Genomic DNA, 16163 nt, shown 5'->3' with positions numbered 1-16163 from the left:
ATACGGGCCTGAAATGACAAAGGTTCAACCCCTTGTCGTTACGGAACTGCGAAGCGTTGCGTGGGGTGATAACGGTGATGCTGAACTTTGCGAAATGCTGAGAAGTCGTAATTAAGACTGACATTTTGATCGACTTGCATGTTTTATGCCTGTTGAAGGACAATAATCCAGTGGCCTTCCTTTGTACTAAATTGTAGCAACATATGGTGGGAGGGGGACTGATAGGTTTTAGCACAGTTATGTTAGACATGGATGATGACTCATGTTTGCTTTGACATACAGTACAAGCTTATGGTCTTTTGTTATGTGAAGGCAACTATTTAGTGCTACAGATAAGGAACAGCTTGTAGCAAGCGAGAGACTTGTAGCATGTGACAATACGGGCACAGATTAAGGGAATTGTATCTAAAGTCTGTCTGTTTTAGTAAAAGTGCTATCAAAGTGTCGTTTTATGGTTATGTTTTTGATTTTAAAAAAGCATCAATTTAGAAAAACTAAATTGAGGGGGAAGTGACGTTTGAAACAACTGTCACTTCTTAATTGTATTCCATTTTCCCATTAGGTTTTTTTAAGGATAGGTCACAAGCATCCACTTGGATTTTTTATTTCTGGAGTCCAATCATAGAGAGATGGTGCAAATGTTTTTTTGATTTCATCTAATATCTGGCAGTAGGCAGACATGGTGGAGACATGTTAACAAAGAGGCTTTTCTAACCACTTTGTCTATAGTACATGTTGAGCCACATAATGCCAAAAAGAAATGAATCTTAGGAAGCCAGCTCAGTCCTTGAATGTCAAAGTGTGCTCAATCTGATACAATCTTATGACCTAATCTGCCCCATACATAAATACATAGAAACCCGGGAACAATCTGTATTTATCAGCAGTATCTTTAGATTGCTTCCGTAGAAAAGTACCAAAAGGCTTTAGCCTGTCTTATGGATGGACTAGGAAGGTTTGTGTCTGCTGTGTACATGTATGTGTGTATTGTCCTTCATAAACTTTTTTATTTCTAGAGTTGAATCCTCCGTGTAGGATTTTTCTTTTCCTTTGCCACCTTAATTAATCTTGGTCCACAAAATAAAAATTGTTATTAACCAGTGATTTATGTGAGTCAACATCCAAATCAATAATGTACTTTGTGGACTGTCGTCAACCAATTTTATTTCCACACTTAAATTTACAAAATTTAAAAATATTTGAAACGTAGCTGACAATATCAAAGATTCATACTGTTTTGAGTATTCAGTTTTGTTAAGATTTGGTTACTGAGTGAATTGAATTATATTGACTTCAAGCTTCCCTCTACTCACTCATTCACTCAATCCTCCTCCACGGCCTCCAGGCTTGAACAATTCTGTAACTTGAGTCTCCCCTGATGAGACCTTGTTTTCCAAAAGTCAGCAAGGATGAGAGGAGGCTGAGGCACCAGACAGGGTGGAGACAGAATCAGCACAATCAATACGAGCTGCTGCCTCAGATTTCTCCAAGGACAGTCACTGGAGATCAGAGTTCAGACAATCTAAAATTCAAGCATGCTTTTCAGATAGTAGAGTTTTTGGATTGTGGGATGCAAGATGCCATAACCAATAGTGATATATGCATGGTCTGCTACTTGTGCTGACCAGTGAAATAACTAAATGTGTGGTGATCTTACAGTAGTACATCCAATAGTACTGTAGAAGAGTCAATCTCCTTCTGACAAAAGTTCGAACCTCAATTGCCATTTCTGACTACCATCAACACTTGTAGAACTCTCCTGATCAGTTGATGTTTTTTTCTGACAGCAATCTCTGACATTTAAGTACAGTTTATAATGGCTGAATGTCTCTGACTTCACATACACCAGAGATCGTCTGTACTTAATACATGTACAAGGTATTCTCATCCTGTAACTATGCTCCAGCCTTGATATTACCGACACTTGTCTGAAGAAGGCACTGTGGTCTTGACGGATTTGGAGGAGCTGTGGAAAGCACTATCCTGAACAAAAATCAATATTTTTGCCTTCTGGAGTCTTTCTCCATTATACATTTAAGATATCAAAGGATGGGAAAACTCTTTGAAGACAACATGTTATCATCTTGCAGCAGTCATGCTTTATGTGTTAGTTCTAACTTCTTGCTCCCACATTTTTTTTCCATATTCAGGAAGTGCTTCAATTCATGGGCACAAACTAGTAGTGTAAGATTACTGTACTTGCTTCCAACGTTTGAGTTACTGGTAATAGCTGATTTGAGAAGGATTTCCTTACTTGTAATGTTGACACATTGTAGATTTTTGCAGTAAATGTACTTATTCAAGGCAAACAATCTAAATCTGGAAATGGCTTGCTTTTGTTCTTGACAATTTCATATGCCAAAATGAAACCTCAAAAAGGCCAAATTAAAGTATCAATAACTTAAGAACATACATGTAATTTCACTTAAGTAAAGCTTTATACTATTGACAGATGTATTGCAACCTAGTCATATTAGGAGACCCAGCCCTGACTTCTTTGTGAACCTGAGGCATGATTGATAAAGGACAAGTTGGAATACGAGGTCAGGCTACCAAAAGATGGGTCTCTTGGGTCAGGCTAGTTGTCAACAGTGCACGATGACAACCGAGTGGCATTTAGTCGGAAGCCATGTCGAGCCAATAATCACAATGTAAGAAGCGTCGGCGCACAAAGTTCCTGTTCTGTCAGCTGGAAACAACCTCCTGAAATTATATTCAGATTGAAAATGATGAGAACAGCATGACAGGAAGACATGCAAACATGCCCTCAAGGGGGGTCAATGTAATAATCTGATTAAAGTAGGTCTGAGTTACATGGAGCAGAAATTGCTATGCGAAGAAGACAGCTCTGTCACGTCAATCACAAACTTTTATATTTCCCTTTGCTCCTTCAACATAAAGCAAATGGAAAGCCACCATTTTGAAAATCTGGAGTGAGGGGAATTTCCACAATGTCATGTTTTTGCCAGACCTTTTTTGTCATGTGAGTCTGGTTTCTTTCCTTGACAAATACCCACCACTTGTCCTACCAACCCACCAAAGTTCTATCTAATCTGGGTGGTAAGTATTTTCAACTGGCAAAACCAGTAACAAATCAAAATCTAAATCAAGTGCAGAAATATGTCTGTTTTCTGGATCTTTGTGCTCTATATGAAAAAATTAACACTTTTCCAACAGGTTGTGCTTGAAAACGTATATTAGGGCGGGAAAGTTTTGAATGTTTGGTTGCCCTTAAGTTGTATGCCTTCAGCTCAAACCTCATTACCTTCATCACCAGAGAGAAATCACCTCCAGCATCGTAGCTGAAGCTGAACACATTAACGCTCAGCGATAACAGCACCCTACCTGTCTCAAACCACCAGAAGATTACATTTACATCGCAGACTGAGCAGCAAAAATAGATGCCTTAGCTTTCATAACGTCTCCATGCATGCATGCACACAGAGCAGAAGAGGTGAAGTGGAAATAATCACAAAAATGACTTTTATTTGGCATGGCTGCCAGAGAGCGCAAGGATCAGCCTCTAATGACTCTGGGGGTTATATCATGGACCTCTGGTCTACATTAAGGCATTTGTACTTGCATCTCATGGACTTACTAGCTTTTAGCATCCTACAGCAAAGCCGTAATGAGGAATGTTGGGTTTAATCCAACTCCCAGGGTTCAAAGCCTGGGAATGTTCCAACACACTTTATAGGCTTTGGGTCACCTTCAGATGCCTTTCCTTTTTACTGCCAGTCTTCTTAATGGGAAATAAGTCAGCCACGTGGGACTACAAACTTTTCTTCAAGAGAAAAGAAAGGTGCAGAAGGTCATAAGGAGGGGACTGTTTCATGTCAAGCACATTAGGGTTGCTACTAGTTATTGCCTTTAACAACTGCACTGGTGGGGCTCTATCTGTTCAACCCATCAACACAGTTGCTGATGCAGCAGTGTGTAATGTACAGACTGATTGCCACTAGAAGCACTTCCCACTAATCATTCCTGCTTTCTTAGACCAATGCTAATGACTTAGCAGAAAAAAACGATGTAAATAAGTTTGCAACAAGTGATGCTGTGGAAATAGTGACAATACTAGTATAACCATGACTACTTATTGTCAAATGTTATTCTGAAGGGACCATAGCGTAAAAATTGGATACATTCTTGATCTCACAGCTTTACCGGAAATTTGAGTACATTTGTATGCAGTTTTATTAGACTCTTGCTTAGCACTTAAAAAATCGTACAATAACCAACTGCACTGTTGCATTTCATGATAGGTGGGTACTTATATTTCTTGGTGATCAGTATGGCATAGTCCTAGGTAATTAAAACTTCTTTGAACGATGGGAGAGCCTGAGGTGGAAAATGGAGAAGTAGGCTTTGAGGGAGCAAAAGGAAATGGGATATAACATGCAAGCATAGTCTCCAGCTTAGTCACCTCACATGCATTCATGTCATAGTAAATCAAAGCCTTTTGGTAAATGGATGTATCAAAATCACACTCTTTTCCTACTCAAGAAGTCAAAGTATCTAATGTGTCAAAGTACGGGCAAACAGTTAACAGCTAAACTTCAAAAAGAAAGGACGGAAAAATCCTTGTACTGATTAAGGATAGTGAAAGTTTCAGCTAGCTCTGTCTACTAACCTGGAGTGAACAATTCTATATGAATTGTGCTAATTTGTTGTCCCATTTAAGCCTTCTCATATGCTTGTCAGTTCTAATACAGTAACCAACTGTGCTGCTGAGACAAGTAATCAACACCTGCTGTGCTGGGGATTGCTTGCCTCAATTTTGCTGTAAACACTTCTAAATGTATTACCCCACACTCCTTGCATTCTTCATCTATTATATATTGATGGCAGTTTTAATCTAAATTGCACCAACCACATTTAACGACTTCTCTGGGACTTTACTGGATTTGCAAAGCTGATCAGTAACCTTAGAAGAAAGTTAGCAAACAGGTCTAGCTTCATCTTGTTGGAGAAAACTTTCACAGAATGTTTTAGACTGTAGCTTTGTGATTAAGTAAGAGTGGCATCTATCATTTTGTCTGCTTCTTGACACAACATTTATTGTGCTTTATCTTCAGGGTGTAACAAATCATAAAAAATATTGAATTAATCATTGCCTGACAACAGAAATTTACATGTGAAATGAAGCGCAAAATTTGCACTGTGTTTGCCACTTGCCGCTTCCTCTGGAGGGTTCTGATTTACAGCAGATGCCCACAGGATATACGTGCCTTCTAATTGTGACTCATTCTAATTTCATTTGTGTCACCCCTTTGCTGCTATATTGCCAGATTGACTCTCATAAAGTTGAGGTTCCTACATGACTGCCATAAAGAAGAAAACAACCTGGGACAAATTCTGCCTTCTTCAGCAATCACAGTTCCCATAATTCCTGCAGTCTGGTAGTCAAGATCTTGCATACTACCAGGGTTGAGGCTCAAAGAGCATGGTGCAGCTGTGATTGAGAATAACCATAATCTGAATTAAGGCTTCACAAAATGGCTTTACCTTTTCCATGCACAAATGCTGTAACAGCCGTGCCTGAAGTTCTGCGTTTTATTAACCAGACTGTCCTCAGAGAAAACATTACCTGGACAACTTTGTCGATATTCAAGACAGACAAAAGGATGCTGAACTAAAATGGGAATTGAATGTACTTGTAGCTGTGAATAACATTACCGTTACCCTTTCCCGAATGACAAGACTCCAAACTTTCTTAAATGTCAGCTTATGGCTCTCCCCCACAATTGGTGTTCCAACAATAAAGCGCAGACCATTAAAACGTGGGTGGAATATCAAGAAGAGGACACAAATTGATTTGTATTATTGGGGATTATTGATATCATGGAAAAGGAAGCACCAAACTTTAAAACTAAATCCGTGATATGAAATTTCTGTCACCTTTGTCTTCAGGTACATTTAGCTCTATGGATTTTAGGCTAAACAAGTATGTGCTTCGCAGTCAGAATAAGTATAACCAATTTTCTTACAGCACATTTAAACTCCATCTATAACGTGTGTCGTCTAGACTGAAGAGTTTCACATTAGGCAGAAATCCTCTCAGCTTAACCTTGCACAGTCCCGTAGATGTTCCAGCTGAAAGAGCAGCCAAATTTTGAGCCTCTGATTAATGAGGCTTAGTTTTATTTGTGGGGATGTTGGGGTTCAGGGGGCTGACATGCACACATTTCTGTAGACCCTCATGTTTACAAAATGAGCCTTTTTCCTGCAGGTCACTGAATGTATTGCCTCAAACGTCGCCATTTGGTTAAATATGTACCCATTTGCCTCACTGCTCTAACTCCTTCTTTGGCTCATTAACTGTCTGGTTAAGGAGAACTCATGAATATGCCCACACAGGATCAAACTCCCAATACATACATGTAAATTACTGGGTTGCTCTTTTGTAACTTAGACTCTAAAACCTCAAAATACCTAAAAAAATAATCATCACTTTTTTTGTTTCAATGGTGGGGTTCAACAATTCATAATTCACCTGTCTGACGAAGCGAGAATTAGTCTGCACAATGTCAGTTGATGATCCGGAAATCTATTCTCATCTGATTCCTACTCCTACATTTTTACAATGTATCTAAAATAATCAGAAGTTGAAGGATAAATCTGTAGGGAACTACCTAACTACTGAACTATCACATAATATAGGATGATTTTCAACCTGGAGCTTACATGACATTTCAAGGTCACAAGTTATCTGTGAAAACTAAAAAAAGTGTTGTTGTGAAAAATATGTGTCCTGATTCTAAAATCTTAATGGGAGGGACAATATTCAATCCACATTTAACATATCCAATGTATCGTGGGAAGTCATTTTAGGATACCTGATCTGGAAAGCTTTTCAGCACCAAGGACAACAACCACGGGTACCAGACATAAGAAACTATTCACTTCTCATATGTTTCCTACACACCTAAGTGTCCTCATCCTTTCAATGTTCAAGTTTTGAAGGTTCCCATAAACAAGGCAATGAGTGACATTGGATCTATCCTTTGATATTCCTCTTCATGTCATTTCCTGCGACTGGAGTATTGTTTTTACGTCTTACAGCAGTGGGGAATATTGCCATGGGAGAGAGGGCTCTATGGCCTTTCATACCTTTTGATTAAACCTCAATTATGAGATGCTAGACATGCAATCAGAATCACCATTCTTTTTTCTCTAGGTCCATGGGAAAGCAGCTTGTCTGATAATTATGATAACACCTCCATCTCACTTGCATGTGACCACCATTGTGAGATGGCCTCCAGAAAAATCCCCCATTAAATTTCTCACTTCATGCAACTCCTGGCAGGAAGGAGATAAGATTCAGAGTTGTACCCTGGATGCCACAAGTCCCCTGGGTCACACATATCATCACATCACAGCGGGGTGCCCCAGCATTACAGCAATACCTCCACAACTGCACATCCACATTTATGGCAATCTACATTGTCATTTGAAAATAGGAAGGAACTCAAGCTGATTTTGGAGCTCCTGGAATGACAATACAAGCGTGTGGTGGAAGGTAAGAGTTGCTTTACTGTATGCCTGAAGGCAAAGAAGTCACAGGATACAATTTTATGCCTGCTTGTCATGCTGATACAGGCAATTTACCATTCCTCCCTAAGTAAGGAGCTTTACCATAGGCTTTGTTAACAAGTCATCACTCAAGTTTATTTCACTGCAACTCCTGACAGATAAAAGGATTCAACTTTTTAATCAATAAAAGTAAGCAAAGAAACATGAAATGAGATTCCATGAAAGAAGACCGGGTGACTGTGCTTTTAAGACTTTCAGCACTATACATGTGCCTCCAGCAATATTGCTATCATCAAAAAGAATAATTAAAATCATATTGCCACCCTTAATCTGTTACATGTTTTGTCAGCTACACAACAAATTTAGTGGGAGTTTAATAATGAAATTTTCATCATTTGTACTAACATGTAGAAACCCAAGATTTTCCTAGAGGCATTTTTTCATCATCTTCTATACTGCCTGGTATTATTACTGTACTCCAGGCTGCCTCATCCTGTATGTAACAACATGCTGCAATTTTACAGGCACTCCTATGATCAATAACAGCTCTTCAATAATTTCTTGTACAATCACTTTCTATGAAATGATACCATCTGGCTTGAAGCGAAATGTCCTTCATAGCAAATGAATAATTTCTGAACTTATTGAGCAAGGGTGAGATGATATACTCTTTATCACTCTCATATGAGTTTGCCTTCTTACTTACATCAAAACTTTCTGTTATTTGTGACTCAGCCAATCGATGTTGACAGGCTTAGACTGAGGAAGTAATCTGGAGCAGTAAGTGGTCTAAAGTAACCTTTTGCAATCTCTACTGTAATTGCCAGAAAAGCACTTGAAATTCTTCATGTAGTCAAGATGAATACCGGCGTCACTTTTGGTATTAGGAAGCTTAATCAAGTTCAATTTCATGGTAAGGCTGGCACATAATTGTTAGGCAAAAAGTATTACAAAACAATGCAACAGAATGCCTTGGATTTTCTTTTATACATCCACCTACATGATAGACTTTTCCAATGAGTCGTTATACACCAACATTTAGCCTGGAGAGAGAGCCTGATGTTAATCCTCTTACAGTATGCATAAGTGCTGTATAACTTACATATCTTTGACTTGCCTTCCTTAATGACAAACTCCTGCGTTTGACAAATTTATGGCATTTCATATCCACATACAATCAACACACAAATCCCACCAGTCCTTCCCCTAGAGAACACACAGACAAGGGCGTGATGTTGTTTCCATATTGCGCCCAGCTTGATTGCCAAATACTTCATGTTGTCAACAATCATGATGACATACTGCCAACAGGGTGCCGGCAAAAACCTTTCATATCTACCAACACATCTCCTCTTTCCACCAAACCCTATTTGCCACGCACCACACAATGCCAGACACACTCCCATCTGCATATCCAATGTCACCCATGCACACTTCATTAGTTACTCTGACGCCCTCAGTGTATGGCACAAAATTTTGTGCCACATGTCATTTGCTGGCATGACTTTTCTGCACTAGAATTCTAAAAATGTCCTTCTTTTTGTGAGTCATAGTTTACAACATGACGTGGTCTGATCATGTGTTATAAATCCGACACTTACATCATTGCCCAAGACCAGCTCGGAGTTGCTGACATATCTGCAGACGTCGGTTCTGCGGTGCGTGCACACGTTGTCGTAGATACACCAATCACAGTTGAAGGTGCTGGATGTGCAACTGTAACAGCTGTAACAAATGTGTGCAGACTATCATCAACAGGATCTAAGAAACATCACAATGTGTTACACTCAATCACATTTCCTTCACAAATAATACATTAAAGCAATCCAAGCAACAGCATCAGGCTAGAAATGTTCATTCTAGAACTAGTTGTCAAAGTGCTTTAGTGGGTCATTCCAGCTGTGGCAACCAAATTGCTACAATAGACTTAGACAGTCAGAGATTAAGCTTTAATTCAAAGCCAAACTGTGTGAAATTTAAACATGGAAAGTCTGAGATCAATGCAGTTTGTATGAATATGATTACTTTGATTTCACTGGACAAATCTGCTATCTCAGTTCAATCACTTTGACTAATCAATACAATGAAACATGACTATGACTACGAGCACAAAATAGCCTCTTCTTGCCATCTATTGATACAGGGCCGATTAATATGCTTTGCCAATGTGTGCACAAAACGTAGTAAAAGATGACATTTCAAAACCAAACATGCTTCTATCCGTTGCACAGGTGGCCTCCTCTCTTCATGCATGCTGCAAGATGTGAGAAAATATCAAAATCTTTGCAGTTTTGCACCTCTATCCTTCATTGCCATGTACTGTACGTCTTAACTGACAAGTGTTGTCTCAAGGTGCCCTTCAGCTAAATGTTGGCAAGAGTTGTCCTGCCATTGATCCATCCAAAATGACAGAGGTCAGGTGAAGCTACCGCTGATGTAATGGTACTGTACCATTACAGCAGAGTTTCCACAAACGGCCATTAGGAACGGCCATGCCACTGCACGCACTGATAGGCAGCCTGACATTTCCAAGGACCAGAAATTGCTACATTACTTTCCTACACCACAGTGACGGCATTTGGGCATGTTTGCCGGGATTGTCGTATTTCACGCAGCATGCACCGGTGGAACAGTTTCCTTTTCTTTCCTCTCCGGCTCAAATTGCAGCCGCAAACTCTGGGAATCAATGTGGAGACATCTGTTCATTTGGATCTACTGATAATAAATCTTTTTAATGATACCAGGGAATGGCGCTATTTATCGTGAGGAATATTTTCAAAGTTGTAGATTACCGATTGAACCAATGATACTACACATAGAACAGGAAACTTCATGCTCATGTTCTTGCCCGTCTTCAATAATTTGTAGACTCTTAAAAAGTGCAACAGCATGGCACCCCCTGTGCACTTGCGGCCATAATTGGAGCATGCTGTTTACTTCTGTTTGTGGTGTTACAGCAGGCAATGTTGCATAAAACACATGTACATAATGCTGCAGGACATCTCGACACAGCTGATTTCCATTTCATTAAGTGCCTGGTGAGGTGTAACAAACAATCTGCTGCAGATGTCTGTAACAGTTGGTGAATCATAGAGCAGTCCCAAGTGCACATGTTGTATTCACATCCACCTGTTCAGTGTAGCTATTTTACACAGCCGTGTGCATGCACTTGTAAATGGACATGCTATCACAGAAGACGGCAAGAACTTGTCCCATGGAAAATTGCTTTGACCATGAAAGATGTCCCTGTGCTTGATGTTTGGATATGAGTGTGACGATAATGGTTCAAAACCGAATGGCGTGCTGATTTTCACACATCCCAGTGTACTGATAACGACTAATTATAAGAGTGGGAAAGACATAAATGCGTGTTCCTCAAAACCAACCAATTCTCTGTTGTCTGAACTATATCCTGGGATTTGGTCCTGCTCCATGGACGGAATTTTGGTATCAAGTGCAATTTTTCCCCGAGGCTTTGATGTGGGCACTTTGGAAGGTTCTGCGACAATATTCCCAAACAGGAATGCAATCATACATAAAAGGATTCCACTTACGATGCATGTACGTTGCATTCATAGAAGGTGAAGTTGGTCTTGACAAACTTCTGATTAGTCTCGCTTGCCAGTAGGAACAGGTCTGACACCAAGTTGTCTGGAATACAAAAGGAAGAAGTCATGACAATGATGAATAATATTCTTATGTAGAACCTATTCACTGGGTTTTGGATGGGTATACCTAGAGCTGAAACATATTTTTAAAAACATATTCAAAAAAATTTCCCTCACTGCATCAAGACAAGTTTAGTGGTGCTCTTGCCTTGGGATTGCTCAAAGATGGAAAGTACTTTGCTGTTGGCCATTTATGATAATTATAATTCAGATTATCCCTTTTCCACCAATAGACAAAAAGTACCATGTAACAGAAAAAAAACCTGGCCAGATATTTGCAGTATAACATACTGCACATGGCTTTTGAGCTGGAACTTAAATAAGGAAGCTTCAGAACATTGTTGACAGTTGCAAAAGATATCCTTTCATTGCATTTCCTACATATTTTCAAAATCACAAAATATTTGAAAAGTTTGTTTCTGTCGCCGACATTAAGAATTTTCATGTACTGCATAAAATAATCTACCTTAGGTTAAGTACAAATTATGGGAACAACTCAGCAGCACACAATCCTCCAAGGAAGTTCAGGGTGTTAAGAATTTCTTCTGCAATTTGCAGATAAAATTTGCATGACCCTCAAAATCAATAACGGGAACAGCGACGGCAATCAGGAAGCTTGATTAATGTCTTCCCGAGGAGCCGCTTGACACCATGACAAGTTTTCTTCCACCTTCCAAAAGGCAAAGTGCTAAAAACGAAGGTCACGAAAATCAATTACAGTCAATCAGTGGAGAAACCAAATTCATTTTCTTTGGTAAGAACAGTGCTTGGTGACTCTGTGCCCTTAAGGTATTCATTTAGAGAGTGTGACAGATAGTATCAATTTTATTCCAATACTGCAAGAAACAGTCAACATGTATGAAAGCAAACTCATCCATTATGTCCTTTGCTTCATAAAAGGTTGATCAATTTTATACTCCCTAACTTTTCAACATACATATTCAGCACCATGTCTCCCATTTGCAGTTCAATATTCCTGGATGTTTCGTCAGTCAAGCCTAAAATTTACAATCAACGGAAATGGGGGTTGAGGACCGAGGAACCCATGTCTCTCGAGATTGGAAATTTATTATATATGTTAGACGTAAAGCAATATTTCATCAAGAATTTAAAAGGGAGTTAGAAATCAATGAAATTTTCATTCAGTATGGCATTCACTGTGAAATGGCATTAATATAACTGTACTGTTTGTGAGTTTTGGGTGGAACTGTAAATTGTGTAATAAAACATACTTGAGATTCTTGTGTGCTTTGTGAATACATTACTGTAAGGACAGCAGAAGAAAAAATATGATAATGAAATTGTACAACCAAATTTTGTTAAAACAAGCATTTGCTTGCCCTGAACTTTATCAGCTGACCTTCATACAAAGTGATTGTCCATTTCCTGCATATTTCCTCTCCAAATGAGCTCAGCAGGCAAATAATGGTCTGCCAATGGATATACTTCTACATATTATACAAGTAGCACATCCAGCCAAAAGAGGGCAATACAGAGTACTCCTCTACAACAGCTCAAACAGAGGACGGGCCATACATGTAGTTATATAAGTGGCACCCTGCTAACCTCTTCCTGCTGATATCATTCACTTGGCTGCCAATACTGGATCCAAGCTGTCAGTCAAGGGGGAAATTTAGCTCTAGGTTTGGGGGGAAAGGTTACCAGGCCAACCATTTGTCAATTCTGTTACAGGGTTCCTGGCCACACCTTCAGTTCTACTCAATATGAACAATCTACATGGATATGGCAATGAAAAGATCTTTAAGCATCCTCAGATATGGCAATGAAAAGATCTTTAAGCATCCTCAGCTAACTGCAGTGTTGTACACAGCATATGTGACAGATATACATGTACAAAGGTTTCGTTTGGTAATATAGTATTGGTATCCTCCTCTGAGACATGAGTCAGCCAACAAGTGCCACTGCCGGGGACATAATAATGCCATGATCTATGACCTGTTTTGCACACTGGTCACATAGATCTATAGCTGATAAACTGTCCATCATTTTCGAGGTAACTTATGGTTTCTTTTCAAGGTTTCCCCCCAGAGATCTATGCTTTTGGTTAGCAGCCATTTCTCAGAGTTGTACGCAGTGACTGTGAAATTGAACGGGCATTGGAAATGACTGGCGTTATCTTGGAATGTAGGGTAGTTCCAGGACATATATGGGACAATGCGAGAAAACTGGCTTCATATTGATGTGTTATACATGGTAATGAAAGGTAAAGTCTGTATGATGCTGGAAAACATGGTGTGCAACGACATGGCAAGCTAGTTGGAGGTGTGCGAAAACTAAAAATGGAGGTTTTTTGTCTTGAGTAATAAAAAAAAACGAATAAAAAACAAACAACGAAATTTAGGATTTAAAAGATGATATAGACTAGGTCAAGCTAGAAGAAATGCAGAGTTTAACTTTGATATTCAGGTCTGCCACATCACCTTTTCTGAATGACGCAATGCTTTATGTTGCCATTTACATGTACTGCATGACAATCTTGTGAAACGACTCCTCATAATTTGCAGGACAGGATGTTGCTTTTACCATATGCTGTAAAATGGTGTTATGAAAAGTCTGGCCCTGGGATCCTTCTGTGCATAAATGCATGAAAATACCATGGGATGGGTGGATACAGGTTGACATACATGTACACATGTACAGCACTGCATGGAAATGTCATAGAAAGGTTATCTTTCCCTCCTCGTCATAATTCATACTGATGTCGTGTCATGACATAAGCTAAGTTTGAAATGCATTCCCATCTATTATCATGATATAGCCAATATAACGCCCATCAATCATGACTGTATCACACAGTAAACATCTTCCATCAAATCACTTGACAGGGGTTAGGCAGATAGGATTAAAATGGATGTTTCACCGAAAATATTGACTCACTTTTTATATTTCAATACAGCAGCAAATGTAAGTTTTTATCTCAACTTCCACACACAACACACTCTGGCGTATCTTATCACCTGAATATCTAACCTTCATCAACGTTCCACACAACACATTTAATGAGTTATGTCAACAGACAGATTGTTCTAAGGGCTACTCCATTTCCACTATTCAAAGGGGACAGTAATCCATACATTCATTTGATATGAGGGGGGTGGTTATTGAAATAAAATGGGAGAGAAAAAAATTGTGACTGCTTTTCCTCAGAGTTAACTATTGTCTAAAGGGGTCCTGAAGCCTCAAGGCAAAGGCAAAACATCAAACCCAGGATGCAGTTGCATAAAACACCTCAGACATTTTCGAAACCAACTTTGATGAATTAGTCTAAAAGGGGAGCAAGGAAGAGAGAATCTTTGGAAAGGAAAATTTCCTCTTGCCTACCTCGTGGCCCAGTGATGGCAGGTATCTTGCTGGCAGGTGGGGAGTTACAGAACAGCTGTGTTCCCACCACAGTGGCACTTGTCGTGGCGAAGTTCCCAAACACACAGGAGTAGGAGTGGCCACCAGTCAGGGCTGGGATGTTCTGGCCAGTGATTGTCACCTAAGAGAACAAAGAACATCAAAACGTGTGAATTGTAGAGTACATAAGGATGGTACAGACATTGGCAAACTGTAGGTAAATGTCTACTAGGTGATTCTGGATCAGCGTTGAACAATTAAATCCAGAATGACTTCTACCAACACAGATGAACTTTCAAGTAAAAATCTAGGTAACATAAGTTTGATTCTTCAGTGCAGAAAATCATCCTGTTGGGTGATTAGCTTCATGCCAGTGCAGATCTTCTACACTGGAAAGAAAGGAGTGAAGGCACATCCATCAAAAAAGGTCCCTCGATAATTACCTTTAAGCATATAAGTACAAAATTTCACTGAACTACATTTGTGAGAGACTTAAAGTCCTGGAATCCACACTTTCTTCACCCCCAGCTACTGGTTTACAATGTCCCATCTATCATCCAGTGTTTAATATTGCATACCAGGTATTATAGATGCATCTAGAGGACAACAACCTCTGAGGACACACAAATACCATCCTCCATGGCATCACTGGCACATCAGTGTCAGATGAAGCATGACAGCAATTAGGAATAGACCACTTTCATCCCATTTAATCCATTCCAATCACCTGTTGTGTGATTAGCCAGGGGAATTTTTCCTTTTGTCAAGAGAGCTACCTAGGTAAGAGGATTACAGTAATTCATCCAACTTTTTCCACAGCAACTCAGTTGCTAAGGAGACTTTGCAAGGTGTCATAAATTCTTTGACTTGGGAAATTTAAGTTTCCTGTGATTCTTTCCACACAAGGTACATGGAAATTCTGTCATCAATCAAGTCTACCAACATTAATTCAAAGAGCTTTATTAAAGCCTGCGTAACACACTTCAAATGAAAAGTTGCGCACCAAGTTCCAACACCCTTGCTTTCCTGTGATTCTTTCCAAACAGAAAAAACATGAAAATTTTGTCATCAATCAAATATGCCAAGGTGGATAGTGTCCCGAAAAGAGCTTAATGCAACACGTTGACGGCAAAGTTGTACCCCAAATTCCAACACCCTCGTATTTGCAAACACTTTTGCCCCAATGGCTACCTGACTATACATTGCTACATTGGATGAAGCTAGCAAAAAATAATTGTTCCGGCAGTCCTGAAATATGAGTTTTGGTGATGCATTGCACTTACATTTACCATCATGTTACTTCTCCGCCCTGAAACATAACTTAATACCTCCCTCCCACTTCTGCTGGCACCACCAGCCCATTTCAAACCATTAGGGGAAACCTTGATTATATTCAGCAGACAAACTTCTATCCAAGTGGCCCTTGATAAAGAAAAATGGTCATTTCAACTGTGTAGAGTCTGACATTGTTTTATTTCCTCTTCTACAGAAATCAGAGCAATATCAGTGATGGACTACCCTTGTGTCTGGGAGAGGAAATTACTTGTACTTGATATACATTCATATCAACCCACATCATGTCAGAAGAGAGAGAGTTATAGT

The 16163-nt window shown here is 39.4% G+C and overlaps 1 protein-coding gene across 9 annotated transcripts in view; it reads right to left on the bottom strand.

Moving 5' to 3' along the window:
* Window positions 1–16163, bottom strand: part of LOC136435325 (plexin-A2-like) — a 147921-nt gene that overhangs the window by 40309 nt on the left and 91449 nt on the right. For all 9 annotated transcript variants that reach the window (XM_066428717.1, XM_066428725.1, XM_066428724.1 and 6 more), the window contains exons 7-9: window positions 14544–14703; window positions 11088–11184; window positions 9135–9258 (exon numbers count right to left, since the gene is read on the bottom strand). In XM_066428717.1, coding sequence (XP_066284814.1) covers window positions 9135–9258; window positions 11088–11184; window positions 14544–14703 — 381 coding nt within the window. The remainder of the gene's footprint in view (window positions 1–9134; window positions 9259–11087; window positions 11185–14543; window positions 14704–16163) is intronic.

Source organism: Branchiostoma lanceolatum, chromosome 5, assembly GCF_035083965.1.
Source record: "Branchiostoma lanceolatum isolate klBraLanc5 chromosome 5, klBraLanc5.hap2, whole genome shotgun sequence".
Taxonomy (NCBI): Eukaryota; Metazoa; Chordata; class Leptocardii; order Amphioxiformes; family Branchiostomatidae; genus Branchiostoma; species Branchiostoma lanceolatum.
The sequence above is the reverse complement of the archived record's forward strand: the minus strand, read 5'-3'. Positions and strand labels throughout refer to the sequence as shown.